The 19,162-nt window shown below is 38.6% G+C and overlaps 2 protein-coding genes across 5 annotated transcripts; both read left to right on the top strand.

The window, feature by feature from the left end:
* Window positions 1–6,770: 6,770 nt before the first annotated feature.
* On the top strand, window positions 6,771–12,248 carry LOC129826675 (matrix Gla protein-like). 2 transcript variants are annotated; one of them, XM_055887659.1, is made up of 5 exons: window positions 6,771–6,856; window positions 9,676–9,767; window positions 9,871–9,900; window positions 10,137–10,239; window positions 11,700–12,248. In XM_055887659.1, the coding sequence occupies exons 2-5, from the start codon at window positions 9,707–9,709 to the stop codon at window positions 11,848–11,850; spliced, it is 345 nt and encodes a 114-aa protein (XP_055743634.1). In that variant the 5' UTR covers window positions 6,771–6,856; window positions 9,676–9,706; the 3' UTR covers window positions 11,851–12,248. The 2 variants fall into 2 exon arrangements, with proteins under 2 accessions (XP_055743634.1, XP_055743642.1); XM_055887667.1 differs by having other exon boundaries at window positions 6,783–6,856; window positions 9,673–9,767.
* Window positions 12,249–13,557: 1,309 nt separating this feature from the next.
* On the top strand, window positions 13,558–18,092 carry LOC129869220 (osteocalcin-like). 3 transcript variants are annotated; one of them, XM_055943630.1, is made up of 5 exons: window positions 13,558–13,688; window positions 16,367–16,453; window positions 16,629–16,721; window positions 16,897–16,990; window positions 17,754–18,092. In XM_055943630.1, the coding sequence occupies exons 2-5, from the start codon at window positions 16,393–16,395 to the stop codon at window positions 17,854–17,856; spliced, it is 351 nt and encodes a 116-aa protein (XP_055799605.1). In that variant the 5' UTR covers window positions 13,558–13,688; window positions 16,367–16,392; the 3' UTR covers window positions 17,857–18,092. The 3 variants fall into 3 exon arrangements, with proteins under 3 accessions (XP_055799605.1, XP_055799604.1, XP_055799606.1); XM_055943629.1 differs by lacking the exon at window positions 13,558–13,688 and having other exon boundaries at window positions 16,251–16,453; XM_055943631.1 differs by lacking the exon at window positions 13,558–13,688 and having other exon boundaries at window positions 16,268–16,453; window positions 16,674–16,721.
* The last annotated feature ends 1,070 nt before the right edge of the window (window positions 18,093–19,162 follow it).

Genomic DNA, 19,162 nt, shown 5'->3' with positions numbered 1-19,162 from the left:
CCACACATGCGGAACCATCACCCGTTCACCTACTCTGCGTCTCACAAAGACATGGTGGTTGAAACCAAATTTCTCAAATTTGGACTTTGCTCGTGTTTCTTGGCCCAAGCCAGTCTCTTCTTCTTATTGTCCTTTAGTAGGGGTTTCTTTGCAGCAATTCTACCATGAAGGCCTGGTTCATGCAGTCTCATCTGAACAGTTGATGTTGAGATGTGTCTGTTATTTGAACTCTGTGAAGCATTTATTTGGGCTGCAATCTGAGGTGCAGTTATCTCTAGTGAAATTATCCTCTGCAGCAGAGGTAACTCTGGGTCTTCCTTTCCTGTGGCGGTCCTCATGAGAGCCAGTTTCATCATAGCGCTTGATGGTTTTTGCGACTGCACTTGAAGAAACTTTTAAAGTTCTTGACATTTTCTGGATTGACTAACCTTCATGTCTTAGAGTAATGATGGACTGTGGTTTCTCTTTGCTTATTTGAGCTGTTCTTGCCATAATATGGACTTGGTATTTTACCAAATAGGGCTACCTTCTGTATACCACCCCTACCTTGTCACAACACAACTGATTGGCTCAAATGCATTAAGAAAGACATTTTTTTCACAAATTAACTTTCAATAAGGCACACCTGTTAATTGAAATACATTCCAGGTGACTACCTCATGAAGCTGGTTGAGAGAATGCCAAGAGTGTGCAAAGCTGTCATCAAGGTGAAGGGTGGCTACTTAGAAGAATCTCAAATATAAAATATATTTTGATTTGTTTAACACTTTTTTGGTTACTACATGATTCCATATGTGTTTTTTCATAGTTTTGATGTCTTCACTAATATTCTACAATGTAGAAAATAGTAAAATAAAGAAAAACCCTTGAATGAGTAGATGTATCCAAACTTCTCCATTTCGTCTGTGTGCAATGTGTCTCTGTGTGTGTACTGTTCACATTTGACACCATATGTTATCCTGTCTTGTGTCAGTGTATCTCTGTTACAGTGAATGTGTGTGTTTGTGAATGTACCAAACGTGTGATTAAATCCATGTACAGGATGTGGTTAAATATTCTTGTGACTGTACTGTCTGTTAGGTATTTGATATGTCTGAGTGTGTATGTACGTACCTCAAACTGCTGACAGGGTAGAATGAGTGTTGGCATTGTGCAGGACAGTTTGTTGCTATTGGCACTGAGGAAGTGTAGGGGGAACTGAGGCAAGAGAGACTGAGATTACTTAAAAGGAGAAAGTTGGATAGTGCTCTCAAACAAGGAATATTATCAGATTAAACTGTGGAATGCAGACAGAACTATACTCACACACACATACTGTACGCACACACGCACACACACACTTTCAAAGTATACCTCTCTCCTTGACTGACCCCACTAATTGATACAATTAACCTCATCCTCGAATAAACCGTAACAGCTTGCACATGTATCTTATACACAGACATGCTGTCTCATTGTCAAATCCAAACCGTTGTCTAGCGAGCCCAAACAGCCAAGAACACAATATTCTGGTAAATATTATGAAAACAAGTATTATCATAATTGCTGACAAAGCTGCACAGAGATATTGCTGTAATAAAGAGTTTTTCCTCCTTGATTTTGTATAATTCACAAAAGGCATATACAAGAGAATGTAGAGCAATTCATTTCAAAGGGAATGGCAGACAAAACACAATGAATTAATTCAGGAAATCGTTTCTAATTGGTGTTTAAGTAATAACCTGTTGAGCGGTGGAGAGAGAGATGTTTGGATTTGGCATTGTTCAGCTAGCTGCCTGTTCCTCCTTCCCACTGACAGTTAGAGGAGATGTGTTTGTTGCTGAGATGCGGGACAGAATAAACATACTTTATTGGCCAAGCAAGAGGAGAAATAGCAAACACCAAAATAACAACTCTGGCATAACAAGTATCTGTCATGAATGCATATTCTACAAGAGCCAGCTGAAATGTTAAACCTGAAGAGCATATACTTTACAGTTCTGATGAATTGAAGAGGTAACTTACCTAACTTTCACTACACCCTGCACAAGGCCCACACAGGCTTGTCACAGGCCAGCTAGGGACAGGGACAGTAGTGGGACCATTGTTGGCTCATAGGGAGACGGTCTTGAGTAATGTCTGGATACGTCCAGTCTCGAAAAATCCCCCACTGGACAACGTATTGGTGGAGCTATGGCATGACATCACACTGTTGTTTACTGTTTGTATTTCCTCATTTTATTGAGTCATTTTCTAAATGTGTCTACTGTCCTCTAATAACTTGAGACAGTGAATCATTGCAACGACTATTACAAAAATATGTTGGAAAAATAGCTGGAAAAACACAAGTGTTGGCCAAGATAGGCTTTACTATAGAAGCTTGGTCATGGGTTTGGGTTTGGAGTGAATGTTAGCCCAGTGTTTTTGTGGGTTCTGTTCTCCCACTAGCCAGCAAACTAGCTGATAGAGCCCCAAAGTACACCTATACCTGTTAGACAGCTTCAAAGACTGTCTTGAGTGTGAATGTTTAGGGACCTGATGTTTTGGGTTACGGTAATCCAATTTCCACGTTGAGCGTGTGGCATTGTCAAGAAAACAATTTCTCTCTCCCTCTCCCTATGCCTGTCACTGGGTCCAGGCGCTGGCTTTAGAGCCAGACACACAGGTGCACTGTGTTAGTCACAACTGAACCCGTCGGCTCGGGTGACTGTCTCTCATCCTGTTTTTCATTTATACAGTAATTTATCAGTGCAGCGTGCATCTTGCACAGTTTGTTTTGTGGCTTTTTTTAGGAATGATATCCAGAATATTTCTCTTGAGGTAAATATTTAGATTGTAAAAAGACAGAGGGTGATAGGTGAAAACAGGACAGCAGTTGCATAAGAGAGAGTAAGAGAGGGAGAGAGTAAGAGAGTAAGAGAGGGAGAGAGAGTAGAGAAAAGACAAGAGGAGAGAGAGGGGGAAATATACAGGTAGTTTAGAGTAAAGAAAGACAAAGGGAAAAAAAGAGAGAGATGGTGAAAAAGCATGGACACCGCTGTCAATATTTCCACGCTCTCACTTTCTCCGTTTCTTTCCGTTTCCCGCCTACTCTCTCTTTCTGCCTCTGTCTCTCTGTCTCTCCCCTAGATTTTGACTATCTTGGCATTGTAATGATCTGGCCGTGTTCCAAAGCTCTTAAATCAATATAAATATCAGTGAAAGCAAGACAAAAATAACATAAATACACACATATGCTCCCTCTCATGTTTGTCTTGTTGCATTCCTCTCTCTCTCTTATGATCCCGCTCCCTTTTCTTTCAATCTCTCTCCATCCTGTTGATGTTTGTAGAAGGAAATAGGATCTTTAGTATTGCCATTAGATATTCAACTTCAGCACGACTGCACATGCCCAGTGTTGCAACCCTAATATGACCACATCACTAACCCTGTATGAACCAGAGCGCCAAATGTCTGTTTGACAACCTGTGCCTACGCCCCTGCCTTCATTTTGACAGTGCCTTCTGAAAGTATTCCTACCCCTTGACTTATTCTACATTTTGTTGTGTTACAGCCTGAATTCAAAATGGATTCAATAAATGTTTTCTCTCTCGCCGATCTGCACACAATACCTCACAATGACAAAGTGAAAATGTTTTTAGACATTTTTGCAAATTTGTTGAAATTAAAATACAGAAAATATTCCGTTTATACACTGCTCAAAAAAATAAAGGGAACACTTAAACAACACAATGTAACTCCAAGTCAATCACACTTCTGTGAAATCAAACTGTCCACTTAGGAAGCAACACTGATTGACAATACATTTCACATGCTGTTGTGCAAATGGAATAGACAAAAGGTGGAAATTATAGGCAAAACATACTTGGTAAGCATCACAACATAGGGTATAAAATCTATTCGAGCTCTTAAAGGGGCAGTAGCCTACATTGGGTGTACATTTTTCAATTATAGTATTATTTAATCTGCATTTATTATTCTGCTATTTATTCTGTTACCAATAATATTTGCATATTAATAGTATCTTCTGATTACACTTATTATGTCTCAACTTTTAACTATATGCAATCTATTAGCTTCCAAAATGAAAGTAGGTATATGGTAGAGTATATCTAGCTGTCCGATAACACATTCTGATGGAATGGCTTATCCTGCACAGTGTATTGAGGGAATGTTGGAAAAAGATCTTGGTTCCTTTCTAAACATAGCAATGAGAATGCAAAGAGGATTTGGACCACAAAATAGGTGAAGTGAACAGGCAAAATAGTTCAAATCAAATTTTATTGGTCACATACACATGGTTAGCAGATGTTAATGCAAATGTTTGTGCTTCTAGTTTCGACAGTGCAGTAATATCTAACAAGTAATCAAACAATTCCCCAACAACTACCTAATACACACAAATCTAAAGGGATGAAATAAGACTATGTACATATAAATATATAGATGAGCGATGGCCGAGCGGCATAGGCAAGATGCAATAGATGGTACAAGATACAGTATATACATATGATATGAGTAATGTAATATATGTAAACATTATTAAAGTGGCATTGTTTCAAGTGACTAGTGAGTCTTTATGTAGGCAACAGCCTCTTTGAGTTAGTGATTGCTGTTTAACAGTCTGATGGCCTTGAGATAGAAGCTGTTTTTCAGTCTCCCGGTCCCAGCTTTGATGCACCTGTACTGACCTCACCTTCTGGATGGTAGCGGGGTGAACAGGCAGTGAACAGGCAGCTGAGTCCTCATTCAAAGGCAAGGGCAATGTGAATACAATGAGAACTGAGATCGAGCTCTTTTTTTACCCCAGAGTTCACTTTAAAGAGGACTGAGATAGGTTATTTTAAAGGGGACTATATGTGAAAACCCAAATAAGAGATTTCCACACCTGGATTGTGCAACGTTTGCCCAATATTATTTTCAAACTGTTTCAAGCTCTGTCAAATTGGTTGTTCATCATTGCTAGACAACCATTTACAGGTCTTGCCATAGATTTTCAAGTAGAATTAAGTCAAAACCGGAACATTCACTATCTTCTTGGTAAGCAACTCCAGGGTAGATTTGGCTTGTTTTAGGTTATTGTCTTTCTGAAAGGTGAATTGTTGGAAAGCAGACTGAACCAGGTTTTCTTCTTGGATCTTGCATGTACTTAGCTACATTTTGTTTCTTTTTTATCCTGAAAAACTCCCCAGTTCTGAACGATTAGAAGCATACCCATAAGATGATGCAGCCATCACTATGCTTGAAAATATGAAGAGTGGTACTCAGTAATGTGCCACATTGTCTTGCAAACAGGATGCATGTTTTGGAATATTTGTGTTCTGTACAGGCTTCCTTCTTTTCACTTTGTCAATTAAGTTAATATTGTGGAGTAACTACAATGTTGTTTATCCATCCTCAGTTTTCTTCTATCACAACCACTCTGTAACTGTTTTAAAGTTACCATTGGCCTCATGGTGAAATCCCTGAGCGGTTTCCTTCCTCTCCGGCAACTGAGTTAGGAAGGATGCCGTATCTTTGTAGTGACTGGGTGTATGGATACACCATCCAAAGTGTAATTAATAACTTTACCATGCTCAAAGGGATATTCACAAATATGTGCCCTTCTTTGTGAGGCATTGGGAAAAAAAACATCCCTGGTCTTTGTGGTTGAACCGGTGTTTGAAATTCACTGCTCGACTGAGGGACCTTACAGATAATTGTATGTGTGAGATGAAGAGATGAGGTATTCATTCAAAAATCATGTTAAACACTATTATTGCACACAGTGAGTCCATACAACTTATTATGTAACTTCTTGACGACATTTTTATTCCTGAACTTATTTAGGGGTAGTTATTGACTCAAGACATTTCAGCAAATGTTTTATTGATTTGAAACTTTTTCTAAAAACATAATTCCACTTTGACATCATGGGTATGGTGTGTAGGCCACTGACAAAAAATCTACATTTTATACATTTTAAATTCAGGCTGTAACACAATCACATGTGGGAAAAGTCAAGGGGTGTGAATACTTTCTGAAGGCACTGTATCCGTCCGGCTCTTCGTCTTCTGTTTGTTTCCCTTTGGGCAGGTCTGGTTTCACTGAGTTATTCCTAGAACATTCCAACTTAAGTGAGGTTATATAAGGAAACCTTAAGTGAGGTTACATAAGGAAACCTTAAGTGAGATTGCATAAGGGATTTGTATTCTCATCTGAGCTGAAATCTAAAGAGGTTATTACATACAACCAACTGTAGAAGTATACTCAAATAGCCCTAGATATATGATTAGTATAATAAATGCATCACCCCACTATGCAGTTAAGAACAGTTTTGGCAGTCAAAACATGAAAGGACTGGCACTACAGTGAAAATTCTACATGACATTTTCGTGAAGTGTTGATGATAAATAGCGGAGTCAGTCCGTGTGGAGTTTGTATGTTACTTGCTCTTTTCATACCATGCTGTCATGTTGGTAAACAGCAGTAAATATTGTCAGGTAGCTGTGATAGAGCAGGTAACTCCGCTACTGGCCTTCCTCTCTATTCCTCTCCTCCATCCCTCTCTCGTTCTCTGTTTACACCCTGTCTGTTTTGCTTCATTCCACTCCACCTTTCCATAATCTGTTTTTCAGCGAACGTGTGAGTATGTTTATAGAAGAGAGAGGGAGTTAAGTGTGGTCTGATTGAGGAGGTGGAATGGGCTGATAGTAAGAAGAAGGGAGGAGAAAGAGAGAGGGAGGGCTGAGAAAGAGGGAGTAGGGGGAAACAGACGGGTGGGGGGAGAAGAGGTATAAAAGTATAAAAGCCTTGCTATACAGAATAAAGAAATATCCCCAGAGGGAGAGAGAGGGAGATTGTGAAAGAGACTTTACCAGAGAGTTGACTTCTTAGGGTAAGTACAACTATCTCATTGGTTTATAGCTACATAACAATATACTATCCACAATATATTAAAAACAAGATATACATTTGATATGGGTAACTTTGACATAACTCCAACAGAAATCCCATAAAGGAGGTTAATGTTTAGGTATAAATATTGGCTGTCACTTTTTGCAGCCTAAAATTAAGTGTGACTGTAAATAACAAAACATAGAGACTTTGATCCATTAAAATAGTGATACAGTGAGATGCATGGGTACAGCCTTCAGTTTATTTGATGTGCTACTGAGTGCTGAGTGAATAGGGGTCATTAGCCTGGTGGTGCAGTTCTGCGGGTTAGCACAATCTGGCCTGGGGGGGGTCTCAGGGCCTGCTGTGTGTTTGCCAGGCTGCAGATGTGCATAAAAGGCTGCAGACGATGCTGTCAGCACCTCACTAACACACACACACCCACTCATTGATATCCTCGTAACCCTTTTGCCTGTAAGGTCTGTGAGCTCCCTCCCTGTGGGCCAGCTGTGCCCCATGCCTGGGGGGGGGGGGGGGGGGGGGGGTGACGTGTGCCATTGGGTATGTAAAGGAGGGGGGTTGTACCAGGTTGTCATCCAAACCCTATAAACACAGGAGGCGACAGAGAGGGTCTGCCATGGGGCACATGGATGTGGGTGAATGTGTTTTTTTTTGTTCGGAAGGTTGGGGTCTTGTTGACTATTTGTACAGGTGTCAAAAACCTGGCAAGATCACTGTGTGTGTGTGTGTGTGTGTGTGTGTGTGTGTGTGTGTGTGTTTAACTATACCAAAAGGGACCAAAAGTCCCTACAAGAATAGTAAACTAACAAACATTTGACCAACTGGAGACATTTTGTTGGTCCCCACACGGTCAAATGCTATTTCTAGGGGGTTTAGGGTTAAGGTTAAAATTTGTGTTAGGTTTAGAATTAGAATTAGGTTTAGGGTTAGGAGCTAGGGTTAGTTTTAGGGTTAGGAGCTAGGGTTAAGGTTAGGTTTTTTGGTTAAGGTTAGGTGTGTGTGTGTCACTGCTCCATTGCTGCCAGCACTATGACTGTTTTTCTCCCTCCCCCATCATTCAGCAATAGCACTGACTAGTTACTACAGTATACCCATATACAGTGCCGTGAAAAAGTATTTGCCCCCTTTCTGATTTTCTCTATTTTTGCATATGTTTGATACTGAATGTTATCAGATCTTCAACCAAACCCTACAAAGAGAACCTGAGTTTACAAATACCAGTTTATACCAGTTTAATGGAAGTATATATGGAGATAGTTTAGTGCCTAAAATAAGGGGATAAATAAAAATGGGTTCCTGATCTATAGGACAGACAATTCAGAACAAACTTCCTTTAGATTTTTTGGGGGGACTATATGTTGTTCCATGTAGTGAATCTGTTATTCAATGTGTTTCTATTGGCTAATAGCAGTAATGACACATTCAATGTTTCATCCAATAATTTTATATATTTCTTTGATACCTTAAGGGGTCTTAAAATTCAAATAGCTAAAAAATCATTGGTATGGTCATCTTAAAACAATTCATAAGTTAGCTTAGAACCCCCCTCGGCTTAGACAGGGCTTAGACTCTAATTAAATAGTTTTCAAGCATGAACTGCTCGTTTCAAGTCTTCGTTTCAGATCTTCAACAGACGGGACCCATCCAAAACGTTGACTCAGGTTTGCCAAAAAAACACCTGGAAGCACCTGGATGATCATCAAGAATCTTGGAAGAATGTTCTATGGACAGATGAGTCAAATGTGTACCTTTTTGGATGACATGGGTCCCATTATGCCTGGCGAAAACCAAACACTGCATTCCACAGTAGAACCTCATACCAACGGTCAAGCATGGTGGTGGTAGTGTGATGGTTTGGGGATGCTTTGCTGCCTCAGGACCTGGACGACTTGCCTTATTAGAAGGAACTATGATTTCTGCTCTGTATCAGAGAATTCTACAGGAGAATGTCAGGTCATCCGTCTGTGAGCTAAAGCTGAAGCGCAGCTGGATCACGCAGCAAGACAATGATCCAAAACACACAATCAAGTCTACATGAAAATGGCTAAAACGCAACAAATGTGAAGTTTTGGAATGGCCTAGTCAAAGTCCAGACCTAATTCCAATTGAGATGTTGTGGCAGGACTTAAAACAAGCAGTTTATGCTTGAAAACACACAAATATTGCTTAGTTAAAGCAGTTCTGCATGGAAGAGTGGGCCAAAATTCCTCCACAGCGATGTGAGAGACTGATGAACAACTACAGGAAGCATTTGGTTGGAGTCATTGCAGCTCAAAGTGGCACAACCAGTTGTTGAGTGTATGGTTGCAATTACTCTTTCCCACAGGGGCATTGGGTGTTGCATAACTTTATTTATGAAATAAATTAAATAAGTATGTAATTGTTTTGTTATTTGTTCACTCATGTTGCCTTTATCTAATATTAGGTTTTGGTTGAAGATCTGATAACATTCAGTAACAGAAATATTCCAAAGTAGAGAAAATTAGAAAGGGGTTAAATACTTTTTGGGGAATTTGTTTGTTTGCCCTCTACTCTGGAAATACATAAATGTATAGGCCTAGATATTATTATTTTTGTTGACATTGAGAAATAGTGTGTAGTCAATGGATTTATGGCTGTGTTAACATGTACATGAACCCACATACAGACCCATGTAGAATCTTTACCACCAGTTCACTTGTTTAATAGCTGTCACAGTCCCTAACGTACAGTAACGTCATGCGCTCCCTCCATGCCTTCTTTCTCACATGGTGGTGGTGGTATTATGACACATTTTAACATCAGTCTTCTCTCCAGCAGACCAAGAGACCGACAGACAGCCAGAGTGAGGATGAGGACTCTCCTCCAGTGTGTGGCCCTGTGTGTCACCATCTCTCTCTGCGTCTGCTACGGTACATTTCTACAAATCAACACTACGTCAATTCAGAATCTTTTTAGTAAACCTGGTGATCTACAGTGATAAGTCACTAATAACTTTCCCCTTCTTTTCCACAGATTCTCAAGAAAGCACAGAATCCTTTGAAGGTGATTGACCTTCAGATTCTTATGGCAGTAGAACATTCCCACACATTTGATGTATTATAAAAACACTATATTTGTAATTTTTTTATTTTATTTAATCTGATTTAGAATTCCAGAACAACTAGGCCATTCAGTGAATTCAATATGATTTTGTCACTGAAATCTGTATGCCCGCCCCTGTTGAGATGGGGGTAATTTCTTCTAATAAAATGGTTTTATTTAATTCCATTACATTCCAGATGTGTTTGTCAGTCCATACCGAGCCAACTCATTCATCAACCCACAGAGTCCACAGAGGGGAAGCGCCTACAACACTCCATCAAGAGGCAGCACTTACAGGAGGTACCACACACACGATCATTGGCTTACACACAATACCCCATAATGTCAAAGCTGAAATGTCTTGAATCAATAACTATTCAACCCCTTGTTATGTTAAGCCTAAATAAGTTTAGGAGTAAAAATGTGCTAAAAAAAGCCACAAAATGAGTTTCATGGACTCACTCAGTGTACAATAATAGGTTTTAACATGATATTTGAATGACTACCTCATCTCCTTACCTCACACATACAATTATCTGTAAGGTCCCTCGGTCGAGCAGGGAATTTCAAACACAGATTAAACCACAAAGATCAGGGAGGTTTTCCAATGCCTCACAAAGAAAGCCACCTATTGGTAGATGTTTTTTATTTATTTTTAAAGCACACATTCAATATCCCTTTGAGCATGGTGAAGTTATTAATTACACTTTGGATGGTGTATCAATACACCCAGTCACCACAAAAGATGCAGGCGTCCTTCCTAACTCAGTTGCCGGAGAGGAAGGAAACCATTAGGCCAATGGTAACTTTAAAACAGTTACAGAGATGGCTGTGATAGGAGTAACTGAGGATGGATCAATAACATTGTAGTTACTCCACAATATTAACCTAATTGACAAAGCGAAAAGAAGGAAGTCTGTACAGAACACAAATATTCCAAAACATGCATCCTGTTTGCAAGGCACTAAAGTAAAACTGCAAAACAAAGCAACTAACTGTTTGTCTTGAATACATAGTGTTATTTTTGGGGCAAATCCAATACAACACATTACTGAGTACCACTCTCTGTATTTTCAAGTATAGTGGTGGCTGCATGATGTTATGGGTATGCATGTAATCATTAAGGACTGGGGAGTTTTACAGGATAAAACATTTACGGAATGGAGCTAAGTACAGGAAAATAAATCCTAGAGGAAAACCTGGTTCAGTCTGCTTTCCACCAGACACTGGGAGATTAATTCACCTTTCAGCAGGACAATAACCTAAAACACAAGCCTAAATCTACACTGGAGTTGCTTACCAAGAAGACAGTGAATGTTCCTGAGTGACCGAGTTACAGTTTCGACTTAAATCTGCTTGAAAATCTATGGCCAGACTTGAAAATGGTTGTCTAGCAATGATCAATAACTCTTTTGAGAGAGTTTGAAGAATTTTGAAAAGAATAATGGGCAAATATTTAAAGCTCTTAGAGACTTACCCAGAAAGACTCACGGCTGTAATTGCTGCCAAAGCTGATTCTAACATGTATTGGCTCAAGGGTGTGAATGCTTATGTAAATATATATTTCATTTCTAAAAACATGTTTTTAGAAAAAATATCAATTTAAACCATTTAGAATTCAGGCTGTAACACAACACAATGTGTAAAAAGTCAAGGAATATGAATAGTTTCTGAAGGCACTGTAGGCCTCTGTGTTCTTTGTTTATCTGTGTTTCATAATGGTTGACTATGATTGTAGTTGACTTGTGTCTGTGTTTCAGAACAATGAAGTCTCCAGCGGAGAGGCGCACAGAGACATGTGAAGACTACTCTCCCTGTCGCTTCTTTGCCCATCGCTATGGTTACCAGCTGGCCTATCAGAGATATTTTGGAGCCAGGAATCCAGGCACGACGGGGACCCGTGGATTCTGAGTTCCTGTCCATCTTATTATAGCAATTGTTCCTGCTATTGATTTACTGTACGCTCATTCAACACACTCTAACATAACATAATAGGATATTGGTTCGGTGATGTAACAGTAAAAGAGATATGACAAATATATGAAAACATATCAGTAAATCAATTACGTATATAGTGATCCAATAATCTTGCGCATTTATATAATTCAAGCTCCATTTATTGTATACATTTATAGCCTACTCACAATCACCACACCCTCAAAGAATAACTGCTTTCAGAAATCTGTGTTTGTGAAGATTAGCTTCACACCCACCTCCATTGTTCCCTTTTTCCATCCACACTAAGACAACAGCCTCTGTCTAACCCATATGTATTTATGTATTTATGTATTAAAAAGTGTTTTTGAAGAGTTTCTTACATTCATTGTCTAAATCCTATGGTGTCACGATATTCCTCAGAGGGGCTTAGTAACCTTACTTGTGGGCTACAGAATTCCACCTCATTTGGTTCCACGTGTTGCCAGATTTCAGCTGAATAGGATTTTGAATAGGGAGCAGATGTGTGAACGCTAATAGCTGTCCCAGTTTGACCAGTGTGGTAGCAACAAATCAGAAAAATGTAGTGTGGAAACAATAGAAGCCAAGGGAAGCTACATCTGTGCACCAGCATGACAAAGTTTGCACCTGTTTTTAAACTGTAAGTGTAAATTATGTTCAAAGTCAGTTACTATTTGTTTGATTATCCAGTAGTTTGTACGGCCTCTTCTTCCACTTTTGGAATGTAAATGTACATATTTTTGGTAATTTATTTCCCTAACTTTTGTAAATGGGAGCATCAATGGTATCAATAGAAAATATTCATTTCCAGGTCACATACAAAAATAAGTAGTCAGTGTTTTTGTAGACAAGATGCAGCTCCTTCCCGTACCATAAGAACCAGAGGTCATCTGAACACAGTGAATGTCAGTCTCTAGAAGACGAGAGAGACACAAGCAAGACACTGGATCTGGTCATGGCACACCCACGAACAGTGGTGTAAAGTACTTAAGTAAATATATTTCAAGTACTACTTAAGTCGTTTTTTGGGGTATCTGTACTTTACTTTACTATTTATATTTTTGACAACTTTTACTTTACTACATTCCTAAAGAAAATATTGTTATTTTTACTCCATACATTTTCCCTGACAACCCAAAGTCCTCCTTACATTTTGAATGCTTAGCAGAACAGGAAAATTGTGAAATTCACGCACTTGTCAAGAGAACACATGGTCATCCCTACTGCCTATGGTCTGGCGGACTCACTAAACACAAATGCATCTTTTGTAAATAATGTCTGAGTGTTGGAGTGTGCCCCTGAATATCCGTACATTTAAAAAATAAGAACATGGTGTCGTCCGCTTGACTTATTATAAGGAATTTGAAATGATTTATACTTTTACTTTTGATATATTTTAGCAATTCAATTTACTTTTGATACTTAAGTACATTTAAAACCAAATACTTTTAGACTTTTACTCAAGTAGTATTTTACTGGGTGACTTTCACTTTTACTTGAGTAACTTTCTATTAAGGTATCTATACTTTTACTTAAGTATGACAATTGGGTATTTTTTCCACCACTCCCTGTCACACTGATGTTTTTTTGTGATTCCGCAGAACCAAAATGTTCATAATTAAGGCTTTGCTAGGATAGATTTCTGAACTTTGTCCCTACATGGAGGAACGACATCAGCACTGACCCAGACGCTGAAATTACACCCCACATTGTCAAGGCCACTTCAGCGTTCCAGAAGTCCGACTTGGAAAGAAACTGAGAGAGCAAAATATAGAGGGACATTTCCCTTAAAGGTGAGGTCTTTCAATAAGGTCTTTACACACCCCTTAAGGGTGAGGTCTCTACATTCTGCAATGCTGTCAAGCAATAATGTGCTACTTAAGAAGTTGAACATGAGTGGGGAAAAGGCAACAAGTAATAGAATAGAATGGAGCAGAATAGAATAGAATGAAGCAGAATAGAAAAGAATGGAGCAGAATAGAATAGAATGGAGCAGAATAGAATGGAATGAAGCAGAATAGAAAAGAATGGAGCAGAATAGAATGGAGCCGAATAGAATAGAATTTTGTTCTACTTCAGTAGTTGAACAATATATGTGTTTTAGTTTTTATATGCCTATCAATGCTCCATACAGGCACTGGATATGCCATACCATGTGTATCACTGGTGAATGAATGTACAATCAACAATCAATCAAAAAATTGCTTTCAGTTTCTTCATATAGGAAATCACTGTGGTTTGTTATAAAAAAACAAAACCTCTGATCAAAAGTCTGTCACATAATGACGAATGTCGGTTTCTCTTCTTGTTCAATGAATATCATATGGTTTTATCAACCAGTAGCTAGTGGTTTGAATAGGATGTCGTGTGGGGATGCTGTAAAACTCGGACCTCTTGAGGTTGTCTGGTGGTACTGCACATTTAAAGGAATGTTGTCTATACAAATTGGGGTCCGAAATTATTGACACCCTTGATAAAGATGAGCAAAAATGACTGTATAAAATAAATAATTCAAATACTGAGCTATATTGTATGCAACAACAAAAAATGGGGACATTTTCATTCTCTATTTTCATGTCATCCAGCAAATGTAAACGCCTGGAGTTTGCTAAACAGCATTGTCACTTGTATTGGAATCAGTGCTATGGTCAGATGACATGAAAACAGAGCTCTTTGGCCACGTACACCAGTGGTGGGTTTGGCGTCGAATTGAGAATGCATAAGCAGAAAAGAACCCCATACCAACTGTAAAATATGGTGGTGGATCTTGAATGTTATGGGGCTATTTTTCTTCCACTGGTCCTGGGCCCTTGCTGAGGTCAACGTCATCATGAACTTTACCCAGTACACAGACATTTTAGCCAAAAACTGGTTGCCTCTGCCAGGAGGTTGAAACTTGGCAGCAAGTGGATCTTCCAGCAAGACAATAACCCCAAGCACATGTCAACATCCACAAAGAAATGGTTAATTGGCTACAAAATCAACATTTTGGAATGGCCATCTTATTCTCTAGGCTTGAAATCCATAGAAAACCTGTGGTTTGAATAGAAGAGGGCAGTCTATAAGCACAGATGAAGGATATCAAAGATCTGGAAGGATTATGTATGGAGGAATGGTCTAAGATCCCTCCCAATATGTTTTCCAACTCATAAAAAAATTCCTCATTGCCATTATCCTAGCAAGGTGAGGTATTGAAAGGTACTGAAAACAGGGATGTCAATAGTTTTGACCCCTATCTTTTTGAGAAAAAAAGTATTATTTGTTAAACAAAATCTCTTTCTCTGAAGAATTGTATTAGCAGTGGTGTAAAGTACTTAAGTAAAAAATACTAAAGTACTACTTAAGTAGTTGTTTTGGGTATCTGTACTTTACTATTTCCATTTTTGACAACTTTTACTTTTACTACATTCCTAAGGAAAATAATGTATTTTTTAACTCAAAACATTTTCCCTGACACCCTAAAGTACTTGTTACATTTCGAATGCTTAGCAGGACAGGAAAATTATCCAATACACACACTTATCAAGAGAACCCCCCTGGTCATCCCTACTGCATCTGATCTGGCAGACTCACTAAACACACATGCTATGTTTGTAAATTATGTCTGAGTGTTGGAGTGTGCCCCTAGCTATCCGTTAAAAAATCTAAATAGTGCCGTCTGGTTTGCTTCATAATATAAGGAACGTGAAATGATTCATACTTTTACTTTTGATACTTAAGTATATTTTAGCAATTACATTTACTTTTGATACTTAAGTATATTTAAAACCAAATACTTTTGTATTTGTAGTATTTTACTGGATATCTTTCACTTTTACTTGAGTCATTTTCTATTAAGATATCTCTACTTGTACTCAAGTATTACAATTAGATACTTTTTACACCACTGTGTATTAGTATAAAATAATAGCATTTCCAAATTTTTGGAGCATACAATTTAACTCAGTAATATAATTATTTAATTTCCACATTTTCGGGGGATACAATTTAACTCAGTAATATAATTATTTATTTCATCTTCATCAAGGGTGTAAATTTCGGAATTATTAGAGACATGTACATATGTTACTACAACAGTTAAGTAGAAAAGGTGTAACACAATTTTTTCATGGGGTTTTTTAAAAACGCTTTTTTTTAAAGCATGACCGCACCAAAAAATATGATGAAGCATAAATGTAGAATGTTTTTTCGAATGTTTAGAATATATGCAAAATTATTTGAGAATTCAGGGTGTGTGTGTGTGTGTGTGTGTGTGTGTGTGTGTGTGTGTGTGTGTGTGTGTGTGTGTATCTGTTCATGTGCCAGTGTACATTTGCTGTTGCTTGTGGGTGTATGATACATGATTCCTCAACCAATCACAAACTCAAGATATTGTGAGGGTCATAACTATAATCTGAGTGTGTGTTCATGTACTGGTGAGAGAGACAAGCAAGACAGAACAGTCTAAATCTCATACTTGTTGATCGTCCAGATCGTGAACCAACAGCAAAGAGAAAGATGAAGACCTTGGCCATCCTTGTCCTCTGTGCTCTGGCATGTGTGTGCCACTCTATTGGAGGTAAGAGCAGAGATAGAGCGACAGCGTTAGTCAAGGTTTTGCAAATGTGCAAAATGTGCAACTCTTTTAAGGATTTCAGCATAAATGGAATGGAAAAGAATCAAATAAATAATGAAACTTCATATAAATGTTAAAGAATAAATAAAACATGTACATGTTGTAATTGTGTTTTCAGATCGAGATGATGAATCATGTACAATGCTGTTTCCTCTCTACACAGACTCCTCTACCTCCACTGCCTCAAAGCCTGCTAGTGACAAAAGAGTGGGTAAGAGACATCAGTAGGATATTTGGTACCAGAATGGCAGTGGTCTGATTGTGTGTACTGTAATGTTGATGACCAGTCGTAGATGCACTGAACATGGTTATTCTAAGTGCAGTGTGATTACACTTGTTTATATTTCTCTCGTTTTAAAAAGTGAATATGTTCTATGACCTTACAGGTGTGTTTGTTAAGAAGGACCTGGCCTCCACTTTGGTGCGACAGAAGAGAGCCGGCACTGCCCTTGCAGACTTGTCCCTGACTCAGCTGGAGAGGTACCGTACTGTTGTCCCATGTCTGTCATCTGATAGCCTGGCACACAAGGTTGTTTTTCTACAAGGTGTCGGAAGCGTTCCACAGGGATGCTGGCCCATGTTGACTCCAATGCTTCCCACAGTTGTGCAAAGTTGACTGGATGTAATTTGGGTGGTGGACCATTCTTGATACACACTGGAAACTATTGAGTGTAAAAAACCCAACAGTGTTGCCGTTCTTGACACAAACCAGTGTGTCTGGCACCTACTACCATACCCTGTTCAAAGACACTTAAATCTCTTGTCTTGCCCATTCACCCTCTGAATGGAACACATACAGTACACCATCCATGTCTCAATCCCTCTTTAAAAATCCCTCTTTAACGTGTCTCTTCCCCTTCATCTACACTGACTGAAGTGGCTTTAACAAGTGACATCAATAAGGGATCATAGCTCTCCCCTGGATTCACCTAGTCAGTCTATATCATGGAAAGAGCAGGTGTTCTTAATGTTTTGTACACTCAGTGTATGTGTTTTGCTGTTAATCAGTGATTGTATGGGAACATGCATAATTTCCACTTCATTTAAGATTAATTTAAGATTAAATGTGCTCAAATATTCAGGGAATTTCCTGTTGTTATCATGGAATGAAATGTTAATTTTATAAGCCTATTTCTTCATACTGGATAATATCTAGATTTTCATCTATGTTTTTTTTCGACACCCTTTTTTCTTTCACCTCTTCCTCTTATTTTATGGAAACTGCCCAACCCTTCATTCCCAGTCTGAGGGAGGTGTGTGAGCTTAACTACTGGTGTGAGAACATGATGGACACCGCTGGGATCATTGCTGCTTACACCGAATTCTATGGACCAATCCCATACTAGATGTCAACCCACTGCACAAACCAACTTCCATTCTGCAAGGCTTTTTGGAGAGAAATAGTTGTAATGTTCTGAGGATGAAACATCTGAATAAATCTAAACAAATGAAGTATAAATTGATACGGTGTTAGAGGGAGAGCGAGAGAGAAAGAGAGAAAGAGGACAACGAGAAGTTATCAAGAGAACTATTTGGTAATATTCTGTAGTGTAGTATGGTCAATAAAATTATCTAAACAATGTGTCTTTCATAAAATTATTTCATATTACATAACAATATTCTAACAATGTTATAACATGATACATTGTATGAGATCTGTAATTTCCTTAAGGGAACAAATGAGAAACAGATTAGGCTACACACTAATGGAGACCTGAAGAAATTACCTCTGTGGTATCAAAGGCTGGTAAAGACCTTGATACCAAAATAGTGGAGCAAAAAGTTCCATTGGCTTGACATTACTGACTTTGCTTATTGAAATTTTGAAAGAGAATAGTTACATGTACAGATCTTCAGCACCTTCATGAATATAAAACATCTATGACAGCTGAAAACATTTAGACTACATTGCATTTTATATTGCATGAACAAACATATCTATCTACCTGTTCAATTGCATAAATGATTCCAAGGCTGGGGCATTTAACTTGGTCATCACTGCCAATGTTCGTATTTACAGTTGAAGTCGGAAGTTTACAAACACTTAGGTTGGCGTCAATAAAACTAGTTTTTCCACCACTCCACAAATTTCTTGTTAACAAACTATAGTTTTGGCAAGTCGGTTAGGACATCTACTTTGTGCATGACACCATCTACTTTGTGCATCCAACAATTGTTTACAGACAGATTATTTCACTTATAATTCACTGTATCACAATTCCAGTGGGTCAGAAGTTTACATACACTAAGTTGACTGTGCCTTTAAACAGCTTGGAAAATTCCAGAAAATTATGTCATGGCCTTAGAAGCTTCTGAGAGGCTAATTGACATCATTGGAGTCAATTGGAGGTGTACCTGTGGATGTATTTCAAGGCTTACCTTCAAACTCAGTGCCTCTTTGCTTGACATCATGGGAAAATCGAAAGAAATCAGCCAAGAAATTGTAGACCTCCACAAGTCTGGTTCATCCTTGGGAGCAATTTCCAAACGCCTGAACGTACCATGTTTATCTGTACAAACAATAGTAAGCAAGTATAAACACCATGGGACCACGCAGCCGTCATTCTGTCTCCTAGAGATGAACGTACTTTGGTGCGAAAAGTGCAAATCAATCCCAGAACAACAGCAAAGGACCTTGTGAAGATGCTGGAG

Source organism: Salvelinus fontinalis, chromosome 2 (genome assembly GCF_029448725.1).
Source record: "Salvelinus fontinalis isolate EN_2023a chromosome 2, ASM2944872v1, whole genome shotgun sequence".
In the NCBI taxonomy this organism is placed as follows: Eukaryota; Metazoa; Chordata; class Actinopteri; order Salmoniformes; family Salmonidae; genus Salvelinus; species Salvelinus fontinalis.
The sequence above is the reverse complement of the archived record's forward strand: the minus strand, read 5'-3'. Positions and strand labels throughout refer to the sequence as shown.